At 52.4% G+C, this 18,487-nt stretch overlaps 9 protein-coding genes across 9 annotated transcripts; 3 read left to right on the top strand and 6 right to left on the bottom strand.

Annotated features, from left to right (window-relative positions):
* Positions 1-1,544: 1,544 nt before the first annotated feature.
* Z519_03740 (uncharacterized protein) lies at positions 1,545-2,123 on the bottom strand (the record flags this gene model as incomplete). Its single annotated transcript, XM_016761487.1, has 1 exon — positions 1,545-2,123. One exon carries the CDS (start codon positions 2,121-2,123, stop codon positions 1,545-1,547), a length of 579 nt encoding a protein of 192 aa, XP_016621825.1.
* A 3,272-nt stretch (positions 2,124-5,395) lies between these two features.
* Positions 5,396-6,373, bottom strand: Z519_03739 (uncharacterized protein; the record flags this gene model as incomplete). Its single annotated transcript, XM_016761486.1, has 2 exons — positions 5,396-5,903; positions 5,961-6,373. The coding sequence occupies 2 exons, from the start codon at positions 6,371-6,373 to the stop codon at positions 5,396-5,398; spliced, it is 921 nt and encodes a 306-aa protein (XP_016621824.1).
* A 925-nt stretch (positions 6,374-7,298) lies between these two features.
* Z519_03738 (uncharacterized protein) lies at positions 7,299-8,282 on the top strand (the record flags this gene model as incomplete). Its single annotated transcript, XM_016761485.1, has 1 exon — positions 7,299-8,282. The coding sequence occupies one exon, from the start codon at positions 7,299-7,301 to the stop codon at positions 8,280-8,282; it is 984 nt and encodes a 327-aa protein (XP_016621823.1).
* A 114-nt stretch (positions 8,283-8,396) lies between these two features.
* Positions 8,397-9,314, bottom strand: Z519_03737 (uncharacterized protein; the record flags this gene model as incomplete). Its single annotated transcript, XM_016761484.1, has 1 exon — positions 8,397-9,314. The coding sequence occupies one exon, from the start codon at positions 9,312-9,314 to the stop codon at positions 8,397-8,399; it is 918 nt and encodes a 305-aa protein (XP_016621822.1).
* Positions 9,315-9,810: 496 nt separating this feature from the next.
* On the top strand, positions 9,811-10,524 carry Z519_03736 (uncharacterized protein; the record flags this gene model as incomplete). Its single annotated transcript, XM_016761483.1, has 1 exon — positions 9,811-10,524. One exon carries the CDS (start codon positions 9,811-9,813, stop codon positions 10,522-10,524), a length of 714 nt encoding a protein of 237 aa, XP_016621821.1.
* Positions 10,525-11,171: 647 nt separating this feature from the next.
* Positions 11,172-11,585, bottom strand: Z519_03735 (uncharacterized protein; the record flags this gene model as incomplete). Its single annotated transcript, XM_016761482.1, has 1 exon — positions 11,172-11,585. One exon carries the CDS (start codon positions 11,583-11,585, stop codon positions 11,172-11,174), a length of 414 nt encoding a protein of 137 aa, XP_016621820.1.
* Positions 11,586-14,616: 3,031 nt separating this feature from the next.
* Positions 14,617-15,675, top strand: Z519_03734 (uncharacterized protein; the record flags this gene model as incomplete). Its single annotated transcript, XM_016761481.1, has 1 exon — positions 14,617-15,675. The coding sequence occupies one exon, from the start codon at positions 14,617-14,619 to the stop codon at positions 15,673-15,675; it is 1,059 nt and encodes a 352-aa protein (XP_016621819.1).
* A 503-nt stretch (positions 15,676-16,178) lies between these two features.
* Z519_03733 (uncharacterized protein) lies at positions 16,179-16,981 on the bottom strand (the record flags this gene model as incomplete). Its single annotated transcript, XM_016761480.1, has 2 exons — positions 16,179-16,698; positions 16,797-16,981. The coding sequence occupies 2 exons, from the start codon at positions 16,979-16,981 to the stop codon at positions 16,179-16,181; spliced, it is 705 nt and encodes a 234-aa protein (XP_016621818.1).
* A 260-nt stretch (positions 16,982-17,241) lies between these two features.
* Z519_03732 (uncharacterized protein) lies at positions 17,242-17,778 on the bottom strand (the record flags this gene model as incomplete). Its single annotated transcript, XM_016761479.1, has 1 exon — positions 17,242-17,778. One exon carries the CDS (start codon positions 17,776-17,778, stop codon positions 17,242-17,244), a length of 537 nt encoding a protein of 178 aa, XP_016621817.1.
* Between the last annotated feature and the right edge of the window lie 709 nt (positions 17,779-18,487).

Here is an 18,487-nt window from a genome sequence, read left to right as displayed (position 1 = left end):
ACAATCTGCAGGGAGGTACGGAGGACGGAGTTCTTACGAGTACAAGTGCTTGTAGACAGAGTCAAATCGAGGTGATGACGAGGCCCCAATCTTCCTTCTTCTCTTGTGATGGCCATGTCCTTGTGCTGTACCGCATGTAGTCTGCGAGTAAAAATAAGCATCACTGTTTCATGTTTCATGTGATTTTCTCGTAGACCAGTCATCACCGGTCGGGGAAACGGTCGCCATGGCCTGGCTCACCTGCTTGGCGGCTACTGTAGCTGTACTTCGTATCTCGCGCGGACGGAGTATGGAGTGCTTGTAGATGCCCAGACGGAGATCCAAGCCCCGTCCTTGCTGGGCTACCTACTTACAACCTAGCTCGCTAATAAGTATGCCGTCAACAGGGGTGTCTGCTCCTACTGTCGCAAGCCACCCGGTTTCAAGATGCTGGGGGCACCAAGTCCTGTCTCCTGATGATCATTGATCAGCCTTGATTGTACTGGACACACGGACCCCTTTGCAGAGGAGGCCTACTGTACATAGTCCATAGGCGAAAAGCTTGATGGAGGGGAGGAAGCGAGGGAACTAAGGGGCCTCGGGGCGGGGGTGTTAGCGAGGCCCAACGCAGGGGAAAGGGAGCGGCTAACAATTTCCTTTTTATGGATGATTCCTTGAATTAGGGGCTCGTGGCTTGGCGCTAAAAGAGGAGTGAGAAGCTAGTTGGCGCCACAATCGCCACAGGGCGCATCGTCGTCGTCATCCTCAATCGCCAACGTCAACAACCCGCAAAAACAATTCCAAGAGAGAAGGAAAGCATGCCATGTCATTTCGTGGCATTGCCCTTGTCATTGTTATGTCCCTAAGTGTATGGTATCCAAGAAGTGAAGTCTATAATCACGCAAAAAAACCCTTGTAGATCCCGAGAGACAGCAAATATCCTGGAGACGTCTGCTGTACTCCTCTTGCTCTCTGCTGGGATAGTTATTCATATTTGAGAACAATAGGTTTATCCTTCCCACCATCTGCACACGCGATGAGTCCGACCACGACACCACCTGTTGGGTTACAGATGTGAGCCAGATCAAGGAACCTCAAAGTCATGTCGATAATGCCGCGAGCCAGTCAGGAAGACTATTGCCCGAAAAATCAACAGAAAAAAGGATTGAAACGTCAGCAACAAATGTCCACCATCGCCGCTGCTGATCATCAGTCATGTCATGACTTGATTCGCTTGTTCATAAGGTTCGTGTATGAGTTGTGAGCCTGTTGCTTCGTAGCCGAGCATAATGTCACTGTCGTTTTCCAGTATTCCACGGGAGGCCTGTCACCGGGACTTAAAATGTGATGAGGAATGATGATCGTCGAGATCGGGTACTAAACCTGCAGGGGCAGTGATATGTCCACGTGTCGACTCATGGAAGATATCGTAAGGGAGCGTCTTTGCAGGCAGTATAACGTGGTAGAGAGGCGGCAGAGCTAGCTGCGCAAAAAGTCTTGGAAAACTGTACAGTGGCATTATGCTTCTGGCTTTTGGTTGTTCGATGCTGGCCGGCAGGTACCCTCTATGCCTTCTTGGGCAAATGGCGAGCGTGGACACGGTAGTGGATGTGTCCTTCGCTGAGGGAGACGCTTCGCTTGTTCGATCCGCCGGGGCACATGGTCAAGATGAGGTTAGAGTCCTGATCGCAGACCATGGTGCGGGTGTCATCGGGGGCATTGTATGCGGCAGTGCAAACAGATTGACCCGCAGGGCAGTCGACGACGACGCAGGTTGGGTTATTGGGATCGTTCTGCATCGAAGGGACGACCTCCATCCCTCCAGCGGAGAAGGGGTAGCCGTTGATGTTAGAGAGGTCGTACGAGATCTTGCCGTTGGCCCAAGTGAACTCGAATTGGGAGATCGGCCCAGAGGTGGTAGCATTGGGAGAAAGCTTAATAGAGATGCCAACGCCCTCTTCGCTGTAGGATTGGCTATAGCTTCCTTCGAGTGGTTGCATGCTAGGATTGGAGCTTCCTCCGACGGCCGCATAGTAGACGGGAAATCCGCAGTTGTTAACGACGGTAGCAGATCCTACTGCCGATACGACGGAAGTGGAGACAAGCAGCACGGCTGTGCCAGCGAGAACGTTCTTGAATTGCATTTTGATAGTTGATGTACCCGTAGTAGCGAAGGATAGTAAGCCACTTGGACAATGGTGTTGGGGGAAAAGGAGTGGTCCTAAAGGATGTTCTCGTCGACAAAAGGTCTTTCAGCTAAAGAATGATGCTGATTGGAGACCTGCTCGGGGATGTCAAGGAGGAGCGGTTGTAAGGATTGACAAGATATTGCGAAAACAGGAAATCCTACAACAATGGGGAGGACGCGCTTTAAGTAGATGCTTTTCACATCACAGTCAACGTCCACATCAACAGACCTCGAGGAGCCAGAAGGGAGTCGGCCCCAGCGCCCAAGTCCCACAGGAGATGGGACCCTTCCTCCGTCGTTCAGAGATTTTCGCAGATGCGTTGGCGCTGTCCGCCACGGACAGGACCAAAATGGAGCCATCCTCGGAGTCAGTCAAAGATCCTGGTATTTTTCAGAACTGAAAAGGAAGCGCAAAATGCACAACCCGCCTAGGCCAGAAGTATCTTGAAACATGGCTCGCCGGCGCTATGGCCATTCCCCCCGGCGGTGAAGTGGATGGGATTGTTGGATTTTGCGCGTTCCTGAATATGGGCCATCAAATAGGAGGGCGAGCGCAAACCCAGAGGTTGGGTGGTACCTGGGCTAACGCAAGCCACGAAAGGACCCAACTTGGCACGTCTTGGTTGGAGGGCCCACTCTGACATGGAGCCTCGAGACCCAGTCACCTTCGCCAGGCACGAAGGTCCGACGATTGGAAGTTGTCAGAAAGGTCACCGAAAAATCCCGCGGTGGTGGCAGAAAGAGCTGTCAAGCTAGGCGGAAGAAAGGTAGGCTCCAGGAACGGGGAGAAATCCCAACACACCCTCTTCCCATGGTACTGGTCGGTTGTTCTTCGCTTGTGATTGCCCACGTGTTGGCGGAAGTGGATAATGGATTGGCTAGCGACTCGACCACTGTTCCTGAGTAGTGTATAATGCGTTGTTGTATCTCGTGCGACAGGAAGACCTCAGAGCAAACGTGTCAAATTTTTTGCCCCGCTTCTTGCAGCTCTTTGCTGGAGAGGTCGTTGGCAAGGAAAGATTCGTTCTCTGCAAGGGGGACCAGACTGGTTGGGTGCCCACAAAAAATTTTGCAAACTGCCAGTGGTTCCCAGTATGAAAGGTTCGCGCAGACTTGTGCAGACTCTATCCCAAGACGTCAGCCATGCATGCAGCTTGGTGCAGGTACAATATCGCCTGCACAGCGGAAAATCCTCCATTAGGCAAAGATGCTCGGCAAGGTACCATGTGTTCAACGGCTGGCATGAATTGGTCCTTCAACCTGCATGTTGTCCGTGGTCCTGTCCTTTGTCGTCCAGTCGGTCAAAAGTCAGGGATCCTCGCAGTTTGGTTACAACCGCTAAAGTATATTCCAAAATGGAATTCCTGCCTCAAACTCTGCGTAGGATATATCATGGTAGTCCCAATGAGCAATAGCCTGATTTGGCCAGCCATCCGGATTACACTAGGAATGAGCGAAATGTTACCAGTCAACCGCCCACCATTTTCCGAGTGGGGCGTAGCGACCGTGGACAACCCAAGGCAAGGAGAAAAATATCAGAGTACGGAGGAGGAGGCTTAGTGTTTAGTGACAATATAATCGAGTGCCCTTCTGCAGTTGTTGGCTCCCCAACCCGTGGTTGTTGGGTGACCCACAAGCAGCACACAAGATGTGTAACATGGGGTGTCCATATTCCGTCATTATCGGATGCTTGCTGCATACCTTTGATTTCGTTCACACCTCAATGACGTTGGGGGCAAGAGGCATGCCATTGGAAAGTCTCCTAACGGCGGGATATAGTCTGTCCCGTTGGAAAGTCCCCAATGCCATGCGCCAGGGCGTCCAGACATTTCACGAGCCGGTAGGCCCTGATAGGACGAGTCACAGTGCTGACTGGCATTTGACCGGCCCAAGAATTGCCGTCTCGGGTAGAGGGCGGCACACCATAGACTAGGCAAATGTTGAGTGAGTCCAAGCGCAACAAAGAGTGCAGTGTAGTGGGAAAGCGAGTCAAGGACGACAACAAGCCATATCCTCAGGCAAGGGCAGTAAGTGTGGGCGACCAAGATTGAGATGCAGGGACCTATGCGTCCGGCTGAGATGACAGCTGCGTTCGAGAAGGTGAGACATGAATAGACGAGAGGTCAAAACCCCTTGTTCAATGGACCCGGCGAGCCGAGTAAGAGAGTTGCTGATATGAGTCCATCCAAACCAGCAGCAGGGGATGTAGATGCACAGCGCAAGCCACACGTTACCAGAACCACTATGAAAAGAGGTGGCTGGGAGCACAGAAGGGCGAGCACTTGCGGAGTACCGTAGTCCTGCATATTGAACATCAATAGTGTCGCCTCTTTTTCCGGGACTATGGGTCGAGTTGACAGATGGGCTTTTCTCAACATCTCAGGTGCCTAGAAATCTCGCTGCGTAGCTCTTGTCACGGACAGAGGGAAGCGTTCTCTGGCAGAAGCAGGGCTGAGAGCAACATTTTGGTTGACTGTTTCTCGGCACGGAAGGAAGCGAGAAGGATGGAGAGAAGCGATGACCGGGAATCCTTCTCCTAGGTAACAGGTTTGCAGCAGCCCGCGAGGTCCAAGCTCTTGCATATGTATCCAAGCATTTGGTGTTTGGTAGCGATTATCGGCACCATGAGGTTAGCGAATGAAGATACAGCCGTGGGAGCTCCCTCCAAGGATAGTGGTAGGCGCGTACAGGGTAGGGCATAGGGAGCGAGAGTGTGTATATGGAAATGTGGGATAGAGGGAGGAAAGAAACACTGCACAGGGGAAAGGAATAGGCGAGAGCCGAGAAGAGTGGACTGGTGGGTATGATCCGAATTTCGGCCTCCTTTGACTTGTTCTCTTCCCTTTTCACACTACGACGCCTCCACCACCCACTGCAGTCCTGCCATCATCCTTGAGGTATCATTGTCCCTCATACCAGGATGCTCGCGGTCCGATTTATTAGCCGAGGTCAACTTTCAATACACAGGTATTCATTGCTGAAAAACTCTGTCGCGAAGGGGCCCACATTGGGAGAAATCTCCCTTTCAGTGTACACATTAACGTATGTAGTATCGAGTTAATCGGCAGGTTCCGATCGAGCAAGAGCGAAACCATCTAGTTCGTTTGCACGGACCACAAGTTCACGAGATAAATCCCACTTTTCCATTTCGCCGAATGGCAAGACGGGACCATGCTTACGCAGCAAGGCAAGTCGTCTAGAAAGAAGAAGCCGTTCTGGCCAGGTCGCTCAGCTGCCACTGATCAATCGAACCAGACACACTGCCGCTCCAGCGGCAATAACACCCACAACCAGCATTTGCAATGCCCCTCCCGTACAAGCCTGATAATTCTCCTTTCCAGTCCAGCCCCGAACGACCCCCGTCTTGATGTACCCAAAGATCAGCAGCACCACCGCCATCAGTCCGATGCTCCACCACAATCCGGCCAGGACATTATCCCGAGCTACGATGAAATAGGGTATCAAAGGAATGAACCCGCCGATGAAATAGCTGATGCCTAGCGTAAGTGCTGAAAGGTAGGGTCGACTGGTGTCCGGCTTGGTCGCTTGAAAATAGTTCTGCATGAGAAAGTCTTTGAACATGGGCGCGGACGCCTTCATGTGATCTGCCACTCGTTTCGTCTCTTCTTCTGCCAGTCCAAATTGCTCAAAATACTCCTGGACAAAGTCTCTTGCGGCCTGCGGTTCATGCAGGATCAGCTGGTTGCAGCTACGGTCTGTGGCGTTAAAAGACTCACTGTCTTGTGTTAGTCCATGTAATACTGGTCCAGCGGGTTCATGCATGTGGACTTACATTTCGCTTTTGGCACCAACATATCCTCCGAGTCCCATTGATATTGCACCCGCGATCAACTCTGCGAGTCCTCCCAGGATAACCACTCTTGTGTCCCCAAGCGCCGTCAGGCCAGCAGTAAGAGCGAATGGGACGGTGAGTCCATCAGAAAGGCCAAGAATCGCATCAGATACGATGCGGGCGTTGAAGCGAAAATTCCAATCAGGCCAGCACCATCTTCGGCGTCGTTGCGGGCTTTTGTCTGAAAGGAAGACTGAAGGCGTCTGACTTCGGGAGTTCTCTTGAAGGGTGGACGTCCTGGACAAAAGTGGCAGGTTGGCTTCGGGATCTGCTGCTGTGGGAAGTGTTTCTCTTTCCCGGCCTGGTGTCCTTGGAGGTAGGGACATCTCGGAGCTCCACTTCTCGGGTCCCATGTTGTAAAGCCTCGTTGGACCCGGACTTGCTTGTTGTTTAAAGAGACGGCACAGAGTTTCGACTTTTGGTACGATCTCTCGAAGGTTTTCTCTAGAGTCCCTTGAGGGAAGTGCCCATCAATGTCCCGCTTGTTTTTATATGCCTATGTCAGTTTGAAGTGTGGCAGCGTGCGGTGCCTCTGGGTTGAAGGAAAAGGCAAATTGCTCCAGCCAGCCAATCAGAAAGAGCGTAAAGGTCAGCGACAGGATTTGTCACCCTCTGGTCGAGGTCGAATTAAAGAGGTCGTAATATATCTGGCGCAGAAATACGGATTGTCTTGAGCCTGTTCCTTAACTCTGCTGTTTTTATGCTTTGACTGAACGGCCCCTTCGCTTCGCGGTCGTCGGTCTTCAGGGTTGGAGATGCAACTCGGTGGAGAAAGGCTGACTGACAGCCTCGTAGAGCGAGAGACCGAATCACCGAGAAGAATTGATCACCACTCTATTTTGGTCGATGTGCCAGAAAGAGAGAGAGAGGATTCAACTGGACGACGGTCTGCTCATCGACTCTTCCGTTTTGCAGCTCATCTCACCATGCTTCAGTCCTTTTTCCCCTGCAGCTTGATACTTGCCTCGACCTTTCGTTCTTACTTGTTCACGCTGCAGTCGATGACGTCTTGACGATTGAGAACTGGAAAGAGCACAATCAAGAGGAAGGCGCCTCCCACTTGATTGAGTCTCCATTAAGCATGTCCTCTCCATCTTCAATCTTCCTCTTCTTCATGTCATGTTCAGTCCAACATCGCTCACTTTCAAGCAATCCACTGTTGAGCCGGGCTGGTGCCGTCAACTCTTAGCAGCTGTATCCATTCATTCTGTCTCCATCTTTTCACTTCCTCAAGTCTTCCTTTCAATTGCACGGCTGCTCATCAACCCGGCACTCAAAATGCAGAGCAAACTTGTCCTCCTCTCTGCAATCCTGGCTTGTGGTTCAGCATCATTGGCCTCCGAAAACAAGGACAAACGCAGCCCTCTCCCAATCCAAAAGATCCTCGCCATGCCCAATCTGCCTGCTGAGCTTCGAAAGAGCGCAACAAACACGGACAAAAGATGCTTCACCATCAGTGGCGACAATTGTGGAGACACGTTAGAATTCCCTGCTTGCGCTGGAGACACAAATTCTGCGGAGTGTGTCCTCAATTCAAAGTGTGTCATCACCCTGCAAGACTGTCTGCCTGAGGCCAAGGTGCAGGCTCGCCAGGGGGGCGGCGGTTCGCCATTCGACCCTGAGCTCTTTGATGAACAACGCATTGAGGCTCGACAAGAACCAAGGATCAGCGACGAGATCCAGTCTGCTATGCCGGCTGAAATCAGGAATGCCATGCTCAATGATCCCAATGTTGCCGAGTCTCTCGCCAATGAATTCTCTGGGAGTTCGGTGCCGCAGTGGTACGCCCGACTGCCTGCGAGCGTCACCAATTACTATGCTACCATTACTCCTCCACCCACTATGATCGGTTATGCTGTCAAGGCCCCAACAGATGACCCACAACGGCAAAGCGTTGATGATTGGGTAGCGTCCATTCAGAGCTACAAGAATCTCATCGCTTCACTCTCTCGGGCAGCCTCCTCCGAGTCACAGTCGGCCAGAAGAATGTCAAGGGCGGCATCGGAAAAGTCCAAGTGGGCAAGCGAGGAAATGGATGGACAATTACAAACCAGCGCATATGAGCAATCAGTGCTGGCTGCGTCGATGTCGCGCGATGCTGCCCTTGAGTCAAGCTATGCCGCCTCGGCTTCTCGAACCATCTATGCAAAAAATGTGCCAACCAAACAAGGGGGTAGTGCATCAACAAGCGACACGAGACTGGCATTTGGATTGAGCATTGTTGCGGCTGTGGTGTGCCTTGGGTTGGCATTTGCTCTGTGAGCGGCTTGACTTCAAAACGTCGTTGCTGTGTGAAACGTTGGATGGATGGCCGGGCAGCAGTGTTCCGCATAAAACAGTCATCAGGTATTATTTTTAAGGAGTGACAAGTCATCATCACCTCCAACCGCCCACTCTTCCTTCATCCCAACGTGCTCGCATTTCTCTTCTCTTTTCCAATATCGTTGCGCCTTCTCTTATCCTTCTGACCCACTCGGTAACCTCCTTCTCACTCGCCTTCCCTCCGTTCGCACCTCCGTAATATGCATCATCATCGTTCCCACCCTCGAGGAAACTCTCTTGCATAGCTTTTAGCACCGCCTCCTGCTCATTAGTACTCGAGACCAGCCGCTGATACATCTGTCTCGGGCCCCAAGGCGCTAAAGCATCGTCCATTTCACTTTGTTTCCTGCGCCATTGGGTCTGCAGGCCCGTATGGTTTAGAAGCAACTGAGCTGTCTCGTCACGCAGGGCACGGAGTTGACTTTCCAGATGAGCAACCTGTTGAGCGAGTTGGACGTTTTGCTGGATGGCCCTTTCTAGAGGAATGAGCGAGGAAGCGTACGAGGGGTGTTGGGAGGCCAGGCTGGCAAGCAGGGACGGCTTATTGAGCAGCGGATGGAGTTCATTTAGAGGTTTATTGGAGACGTTTGGTGGAAGCCAGCGTTCAGAAATGGGCGGCGGGGGAATTGCTCGGTGTGGTTCTTGAGGGATTGATTGTTGTGATGACTGGAGGCCGGGAATGGGAGAGCTTGTCTGGTGCGGTTCAATAGGTAGTGGTGGTTGTGGACGTGGAGAGTCCACCTTGCCGGGCAGAGTTGGGGGGCCGGGAGCCGTGGTGGGTGTTGGTGCCAGAATAGGTGTTGCAGACCTGCTGGGGTCGGTGCTTTGGGAGAGATGAGATATGGGTTTTGGCGGAGGAGGGGGAGGTGGTGCAGCAACTGCGCCAGTCGGTGATGTTGGAGGTGGTGGTGAGATCGGTGCGACAGGGGGAATTGTCCCAGGTGTAGATGAGGTGTAGAATGACTCTGACATTGTCGCAGATCCAAAGTCTTCTCCTGCTCGAATGCGTGACAACTTCCGACTTTCTTTACATGCTGTACGGGACGAAGGTGTGGTGAGTAATAGCCTTGGGTGGTCTAGTGGAGTGGAGAAGATCGTCCAGCCTTGTGGAAGAATTGCGGAGAAGGACGAGGCTGAACAAATGAAATTCTCAGATTCGACTTCTTGCCTACTCGAACCTCAACTTCACGACCCCCATTCCTCTCTCTTTGTCTCTCCCTCCCTCTCATTTTCCATCTCATCCATCAGATTCCTCTCCGGCGAATATCTCCTGAAAGTGTGCGTATTGGTCCAGCTTACGCGCTTACACTTTCGGCCTGTCTCCCTCCGTCTCCGTCGTCGCATTCATCTTCCAGTCTTCGAATCGCGGCAATCTTCTCCTACAGCGGCCTCCTTTGGCGCGGAGGCCACGCTTGTTGATTGATTGCTTCTTGTCCTATCTCTACACCTACAATATAGTTCCCCAACCATGGACTACCAAAATCGCGCGGGCTCCAAGTTCGGGGGTGGCGGCGTAGCCTCGCACTCGGCCACAAACGCGGACCGTCGCGAACGGCTGCGAAAACTCGCTCTCGAGACCATCGACCTCGACAAGGACCCTTACTTCTTCAAGAATCACGTCGGCTCCTTCGAGTGCAGGCTGTGCCTTACAGTCCACCAGAACGATGGCTCTTACCTCGCACACACGCAGGGGCGGAAACACCAGACGAACCTCGCTAGAAGAGCGGCGAGGGAACAGAAGGAGATGCAAAAGGATGGAAATTTGATGGGCGCGGGGATGATGGGCGTGCAAGTACGCAAGAACATGGTCAAGATTGGGCGTCCGGGGTATAAAATTACCAAGATCAGAGATCCCCTCACGAGACAGGTCGGACTGCTCTTTCAGCTCCTGTACCCGGAGATCGCGCCCAACATGGAGCCGCGTGTCCGGTTCATGAGTGCGTTTGAACAAAAAGTCGAAGAGCCGGACAGGGATTACCAGTACTTGTTGGTCGCTGCCGAGCCGTACGAGACGTGCGGGTTTAAATTACAGAGCAGGGAGGTGGACAGGAGAGAAGGGAGGTATTGGACTTGGTGGGATGCGGATGCGAAGGAGTTTTGGTGTCAGGTTCTCTTCAAGACGGAGAGAGATGAGAGGTACTCGAACGTACCGGGCCTGGCACCGACGGCGGGAAAGAAGTGATAAGAGGTCACTGTGGAATGTGGCAGTGGAATGAAATGATGGACGCTGGGACTGTAGGTGCAAACAGTTCCAGCGTTTGCTCCACAGGGGAGAGATGGAGCAACTGTAATCCTACTTTGTGGACACCAACCAGTGCAGCTACCCAATTGGAATATATGTAAGGAAACCTGTCATGATCAAATACCGACACCTGCCACTGGTCGGCTGCAGCTTCAAATCGTGACCATCATGCGATGACTGGTGGTCCTTTAGATCCCTTCCCCTTGGGGCCATTCCTGGGCTGTCTCCCAATCTCTTGAACCACGTCACTCTCGCGACTAAATTGCCACCAACCGCCACTCGATATGTTTTTGGCCATGTTCCTGACTTGTCTTGATTTAAAGGGGCGCGCATTTCCCATTTCTTCCCGGAGTGCGGTCTGTGGGATTTCTGTTCATCGCGATGGCACAACTCCAATCCCATTCACGTGGTGAGGATGGCCTGGGGATTCTGTTGAGCCATCAGCTGCGTCGGCAGTCGACTTTATGCCTTCGGATTGGATGTGTCCTTGATGGGGGAATGCGGTCTTTGACTTTGATCTGGTTTTTCTCCTCGGAGCGCGCAATTCACCTTGAAGGCAATGTCAGCCATGTTCCGATTTCGAAATGTCAAGTTTTGGATTTGAAAGGACTGACACTGACATTTGGTTTCATGACCGTCTTCAGCACTGGCGCTGCTCGTCTTTTGACGTATCCCTTTCTCTGTGCACTGCCATTCAACTCCATGCCGCCACTACTTGTCTTGAACCCAATGCTTCTGTTCATACGATGATTCAAAATCAATGACAGGTGTTTCAGACTGGGTCCGTTGGTAAAGATCACGCCAATTCTTGATGTCTTTGGTTGGCTGTGAATTGCCGCAGTAGAGAACGGGGACCCAGCTGGATCAACGAAGAATTGTTCGTACCTAACATCCAATGTTGTACCTAGTGGATTTTTTTTTAGGAGTTTCAATGCCAAGAGGAGAGTATCCACGAGGACACCAGGATGCGTGTGCTGGAACTTTTGTTGGGAAAGGACCATGACGATTGGGGACCTTCAGCAAGCAGACGGCCAATTCACTGTATTTAAGACACGGCCGCCGAAAAAGAGTAGACAGCAGTGGAATTCTGAGGGGCATGGCAGGCAGCCAAGTCGGTGACCACGCGAGGAGGATCAAACAGATTGTCCGTTGGGGGGAGATGGGATCCCCGTTGGTGAACAAACAGGGGAAGATTGTCATTTGCCTAACGCAACATTGACAAGATCGAGGAATCCGGGGAAAGCTGCACCCGAAACCTGAATATCACCTTTTTAGGCTTCATGGCTTTGGAGGAACTCCACTTGGTCCATGTAAGTCTGCTTCCATTGTGGCCAGAGCTGTGATAATTTCATTGCTGAGCTTCAAGTTGCCCGGCCCTTTGGCGAGCACAGATACCTCCTTAGGTGGGAGCTGAGTTCTGCGGATACGCAGGCTGCAGAAGTTCCATGAGTTTCCAACACACGGATCTTCCAGGGCCTTGCAGACGTTGGTGTTGTGGCTGGTTTGGCGTGGGTAGGCTGAGTTCCCATTGCGAGCACGTCCTTTATGGTGGCGACGTTCATTTGATCGGGTATCTGGTGAGAGCTTCCGTCTTTGATCCAGTTCCTGCGAGGCGAGGGCTGTACCCGCTTGAAGCGACCAGCCGTAATGCCGAGCGTATGAGAGCAATTTCCTCTCTGGTGGGACAATCGTCAACGGGAATGGTCGGTGCGATGGTTAAATCTTGAGCAGAGAAACCAATTTCCTAGTTCAAAGCGGACTAATCGGTAGAGAAGGCCTTCGGATGGCTGGGGCAGCTAAACCTTCTTGGTACCGCTTTCTGTAAAGAGGCGGTATGCACCTTGTATGTCTCAGGGGATTCATTTTAACTGAGTCACTCCTCCTTTACTTCCATTTGTACCCCGTATACTCTGTACCGTGGTCGGTTCTCTTGGGGAGGAAACCGGCCACATCCTGGTTGTGGAGCAACTCGTCTTCGGCTTCCCAAGCTCTTTGACTCTTTGACTAGGGCTCGATGCATTGTCCAGCCTTGACAGCGGAACGCCGTGTAGGTGACTCGAGGTTCCTGTGAATGCATGGTGTTTCAGTGGTTTTGCGGTCAACGTCGGTTGCAGGCGATTGTGACTTTGTACTCGGTGACCATGTCATTTTGAGCCTTTGCCCATTCTGACGAGGCAAAATGACTTGCAGCATCCATGACAGACTCCAGGCATAACAGGCACCTGCTCGAAGCTGCTATGATAATCCGGTTACAATACACTCGTAGATTATTCGGTAAGTCTCAATCAGCCCGAGTGGGTAGGGCTGGACGGGTGCTAAGTCTAATATACTCCGCACCTCGTCTCCAGCAATGCCGCGCTTGTCCGCCTTACAAGGTACATATACTGCCAAGGTTTGACTTGGTGCATGTTGTTTTCAACTCCCTCCCTGCCCCTTCTACTAGTCCAACTTGCCCATCTTGGCTCCAGCCTTTACCCAAGAGAACAATCTAAACAATCCAAATACTTCTCTTCGTGGCCCGCAAGATCAGCTGGTGGGAATGTGCTCTATGCACAACTCCACTCACATCAAAAGCTTCTGGGCGCTGAATCTGTTCGGGCAACTTCGGCGAGATTCTTCCTTCGTCTCATGCATCCCTTCATCTCTCCTCTCGACACTCACTGGTTTTGGCCTCTCTTGCTGACCAGCCTGCCCGACAGATAGCTCTTGTATGCTCCCCCAAAGTGAGTGAAAGTTCTTCGCAAAAACTGATCCCATAAAGCGTGGTCAGTTCCCCGGCATGGCAGCGTCCTGTCTCCTAGCTCCTCGGATTGGGCGCCTCGTCAATGGCGCTGGATGTCATATATGCAACGTGTCTTTCAGGCTCATTCGTAGGTTTTGCACTCACACCTCGCATTGCTGACCGGTGTGCGTGGGTAACGTCTGCGATGCTGTCGTTCCTCCTGGACGGTTGACCTGCATTCTCGAACGATCTTGGATTGGTGGGAATCAGCAGGGATGGCGCCGAATCAATGCCACAGCCTCATTATCGACACCCAGGCTATCCCGCTCACAGAGGCCAGTGGTCCTCACAGGTTTTGACAGGACAATTGCAGCCCAACGAGCGATGTGTCTTAAAGAGAGAAGCCCTCCTGGCCAGCTGAGACAGCCTGGCTTTCACCCGTTTTCTGATCTCCTCGAGTTTCCTAATCTTACACCATCCTTGTCGGTTCCAGTATCTATCACCATGGAGGCTGTAGGTCTCGCACTTTCTGTTGCTCCCTTATTGGGAGGCAGTGTGAAGATAGTACGATTCTACCATAGATGGAAGCGTATTCACGATGATCTCGATCGAGCAGCGGCACGTGTGGAAAAATTGCGTACTGTTTGCGAAGCCCTATCAGTCCTCGACGGCGATGTCCCAGAACAGTGCAGACGACTTATTTCGGACCCAGCTAGGATTCTTACCTCGATGTCAAGACCACTGCCCAAGGCAATCACAAAGCGCTCCATGAAGAGTTGCTTACGTTGGTTGACAGCCGATAAAGCAGTATTCGAAAGATGTTTATCAGAAGTGGAACAAGATCTCTCAATGGCTGAGTCTCTCTTGCTTATACAATGGTAAGAACCCCTTCCAGATCGACGTCGGAGGAACTTATACCTTGATGCAGGTTTGCCGCTCAGAGGACGAATGACTCAGGCAATGATTTGTTACCGCCCACTGAAGCGGCTTCAGAGCCGCAAGGAATTGGAATAACCGTAACCGAGGTTCAGAAGTGGGCTACCACGAAGGACAAGGGGCCGGGAGTGCCATTTCGTTTCCATCATTGCTCGTGCCCTGGTCTGTTCAGCGCCGGAGTGATTGAGAATGTTTTCGATCTACGTAGCATTCTCTCGAGCATCGTCGCTTCGATCCCATCTCTCAGGATCGTGACTAAGCCTTATGGTTTCATTCATGATTTGCCTCAGCTTCTTACATATTTGGGGAGGATTTTGTGTGGTTTGGTCCGGCGCCGCTGGTTGGAACCTTCTCCTAACCAATGGCGTCTCCTGATGTCGCATGAGGTGTCTTCAGACCACGAATTCCTGAAGGCGTCTCAAGAGGGCGATGTTGTGAGAATGCAGCAACTTCTTGTCCTACGACGCGCCTCTCCGTTCGACATCACTGCGGAAGGGATCACACCTTTGTGTCTCGCAATCCAATATGGTCAGCTCGAGGCTGTAAGATTGCTGCTTTCTCAAGGAGCTCTCGTCAATCAAGCTTTCGGGCTCAAGCAGACAAGTCCACTGTGTTGGGCACTTAAGCATCGACAATTGGAGATATGTAGGACACTCCTGTTCTATGGAGCATCTTTCGACCATTCCACCGTCTATAACTGGTCACCTCTATACTACCTATGGCCCTGGCACATGCCAGAAGGCTTTCGACATCCCCCAGCAGCAGATTTCATCATCATGTTACGCGCTAAAGGTGAAGACTTCGATCTGTTGCACGAAAAGCGCATCGACAATCGTGGTTGGAGCCTTCTGCACCGTGCAGCAATCTTTGCAGATCCCTCTGACTTACAACTATTGATGGACTATGACGTCGATGCTTTTCAGCCGTTTGACGGTGTAGGTTGGACGTCACTGCATTTGGTGGCCTGGTACGGCATTTACGACAATTTTTCCATCCTATTCCGGGCGTACGAAAAGAAATACGGCGTGGACAATGCTCTTGGACTCCGGGACTCCACAGGTTGGACACCTCTGCACCTGGCCATCTCGAATGGGCACTTGGAGCTTGCCCGCCTCCTCTTGGAGCTAGGTGCCGACCGCAAAGCTCTGACAGATCCGATCGCGGACAAAAATATGCCAGAGAGCATCCAGGGCAAGAGATGCTCGCCCAAGGAGCTCGCGTGGGCGCTTGGCGAAGAACAAGGTCAGCGGTTCGAAGACATCGTCGCCGACGTTCCTGAAGATCAATGGTCCGACGCCCCTGAATATCATCCCGAGGACAATGTTGCCGGCGCAAAACCCTTGAAGCTCCACGGGCGATTGCCGAAAGAGGTGGGGTGTTATGCAGCTGCCTTCATTCGTCGCTGTCGTCGTTTGCGACGACTGATTGGTTGAAACTCGGGCCTCGAAGAGCGCTTGCACTTATTACGATATGTCTTTTGGTTCTGAGATGCGGAGAGAGTGCTAACACACATTTAACTCGCTCATGAAAACAAGATCATAGCATTGCACGAACGTCACCCGGTTCTATTTACGATCTCACTTTTCTAATGAGATGTTCTACGTTGAAGGACCTGTGAATCCCGCCCCGCCCCCCCACCGACAAAAAAAAATTCATCAAAATACTTGGTTCATGGCTGTCCTTTTTGAGTGGATACCTTGTCGACCACCCATGATCGAAGCCGGCAATTTTGGAAAGCTCAACCACGACTTGCACATGCTGATCGTTGTGCTCGCTTTTGCCAGGCGCACCCCAAACGAGCTTCTCGACCTTGCCATGGTTGCAACAATGTGGTTTTGCCCTCCAAGTCGACAGACCTATTCCTTTTCGCCCAGCCTTGCAGCCACTCATAGATGCGTCCGTCGACCCTTCCGGCGTGTGTTGTCGTCATAGTGGATCAAGGGTCTGCGTCACGATGGAATTCAAGGATGGGCGCAGGGCGGCGTGAATGGTGGCATATGCTAAACAGCGGTTCCTTGAGCGCGACGTCCTGATAAACCGCGGCCCGAAGACATAGCGAAGCCTGCGATGCGGCCGGACGCTCTGGGTCGCACGCCAACAGCCCAGCGAGCCCCGCACCGGTATTGAATCCAGCAATATACACCCGTACGGCGTCCACAGCGTAGTCACGCATGATATGGTCGATCAGGACGTCGATGAATCCAACGTCATCCACCTCGTCTCGAGGCGGGGCTTCCGGGTCGCCAGTCCACTGTAGATCAACGCACTCGGGGTACCCGAGGATAGCGTACAGATTGAACGCCGCATTGGGGAGTTGTGTATGGTACTCCAACTCTTTGGTCGGTTGGTCCTTGCCATGCAGTGCGACCATCAACGGACGGGGCACTCTGGCCTCGTAGTATGAGTCGGGGACATGGAGCCAGGCGCGTCGTTCTGGCGGCCGTATACTATCCGTCCTTTATATTGTAGGGTGTCGTTCTCTGAGTTCCCGATGTGGAGGGTGGGGCATCTCCTCCCGTTGCGGTGGCCATCATAGACACCGGAGGATGTATACACGAGAAGATCTGGGGGCCAAGTAGTAATGGTTGGGTATTTGTGCATGTCAAGAGACGATGGTACCAGACAGTGCTTCCAGGGCCTGAGATTTGTGACGTTAAAGGAATGCGTGGATCCCAGTATTTGCCTTCCTGCATTGCCATCAAGAGATTGCTCGGTAGTAACGTTGCGGAGAAAAGACATAGCACAGGGTCAATGTATTCGAGTTGAGCTCACCATATCGAGCAGTTGTATGGTCAGTGCCAGCCTTGTTTCAGAATCGACGTGTGAATGCTCGTCCGTTCCATAGCCACAACCTTCCATCGCCCCCCTTTTGAATGGTATTTCCCTCACCGGGCACGCCTTCGCCATGCATTGCAGAGAGACAAAACCATGGTTCCATGATCATCACGTATTTCAGCGTATCGTCCTGTTATAATTCCAGGCTCACCCCACCATCACCGTCAACTAGATTTCTGCGCCTGGCCCTGTAACATGACATCCCCAAACTCTTTGAGACTGAAATCTCGGTCGACAATGTTATCCCACGCGCGCTGCCTCTCCTCCTGTGCCTTCTTGTTGCGCCATGCCCAGCCAGGCTTGCCTGCCCCGTCTCGCTCATCCGGTGATGTCGACGCTGCCTGCCCCTGTCCTGCTGCTTCAGACTCCGTCGGCATAGCAGCAACCCTCGCTGAGCTGCGCGTCGCTGAGCCGTTGGCCATTGTTTGTGATGTGCTGGGAAGCTGCTGTTGTTGTGCTGTGGTGTCCGCGCCCCGGCCCTTCACACGAGATCGTGGTGGTGACAGTTCGCCCAGTGCGGCTGCGTTGAGGTGGTCGTTTGCAGGAGTATGAGGACGGTCGCTCAGAGGGTTGTCTGTGCCATTGTTCAAGTCCTCGGGAAAGAGGCTGTCGTCTTCGAACCCTTCCTCTGCGTCGATGATGTCGTGGAGCGCTGACGGTGAGGAGGAAGTGGATGTGGTCATTGTCTCGTCCAGATCCATCACTGCCGCTTCACAGATTCAACAGATACGTGTGAACCTGATGTCGTCCTTCGACTGTGAGAGGGCTATGTCTTCACTTCGGGTTCGGACTGGGAGTTGACGTGACGATCGTTCTCGTCGATGACAAGAATTCACGTCATGCGGAGTATATCTCCTTGGGCGGAAGACATGGGGGCACGCCGTTCGGGATTCCTGCTGTTTCGGGAAGAGGATGATGCCGCCCTATTACCTGTCTGGCACAACCAGAATCTGAATCTAGGCATCATCTTTCGTCTGCCGCCGATCAGCGAGCGCCTCAGTTCCAAGGAGACCGATTCGAGGAGGAGCGGATTGTCCAGATCGCAGCAACTCTTTCCGTGGACCTGTGAAACGATGCCGAACAACCGAATCAAAACTTATCTATGATCAGCTTAAGGGAACCAGACGGAGAGGTTGCCCAGTGAGCCAAGGTGCCTCGAAAATGATTGATTGACTAGGTCTACTATACCTTCTATCAAACAGAATAGCCTACGACATAGCGATCAAGACCATTCCGATCCTGAGAAGATGTGACGTGGCGCGAAATGCAAGAGCAGGAGCACTCTTCAGGGTGGTGTGGTCCAGCCATTGCGGCATGACTGCGTCCTGACGGAAGTGTGATTAATTGTAGCTGTACTAGGGGCCGCCATAAGCACTGGGATGATTGATAACTTTGTTGTCGTTGCTGATG

Source organism: Cladophialophora bantiana (assembly GCF_000835475.1).
Source record: "Cladophialophora bantiana CBS 173.52 unplaced genomic scaffold supercont1.5, whole genome shotgun sequence".
In the NCBI taxonomy this organism is placed as follows: Eukaryota; Fungi; Ascomycota; class Eurotiomycetes; order Chaetothyriales; family Herpotrichiellaceae; genus Cladophialophora; species Cladophialophora bantiana.
Note: the sequence above shows the minus strand (reverse complement) of the source record. Positions and strands in the feature narration are given on the sequence as shown.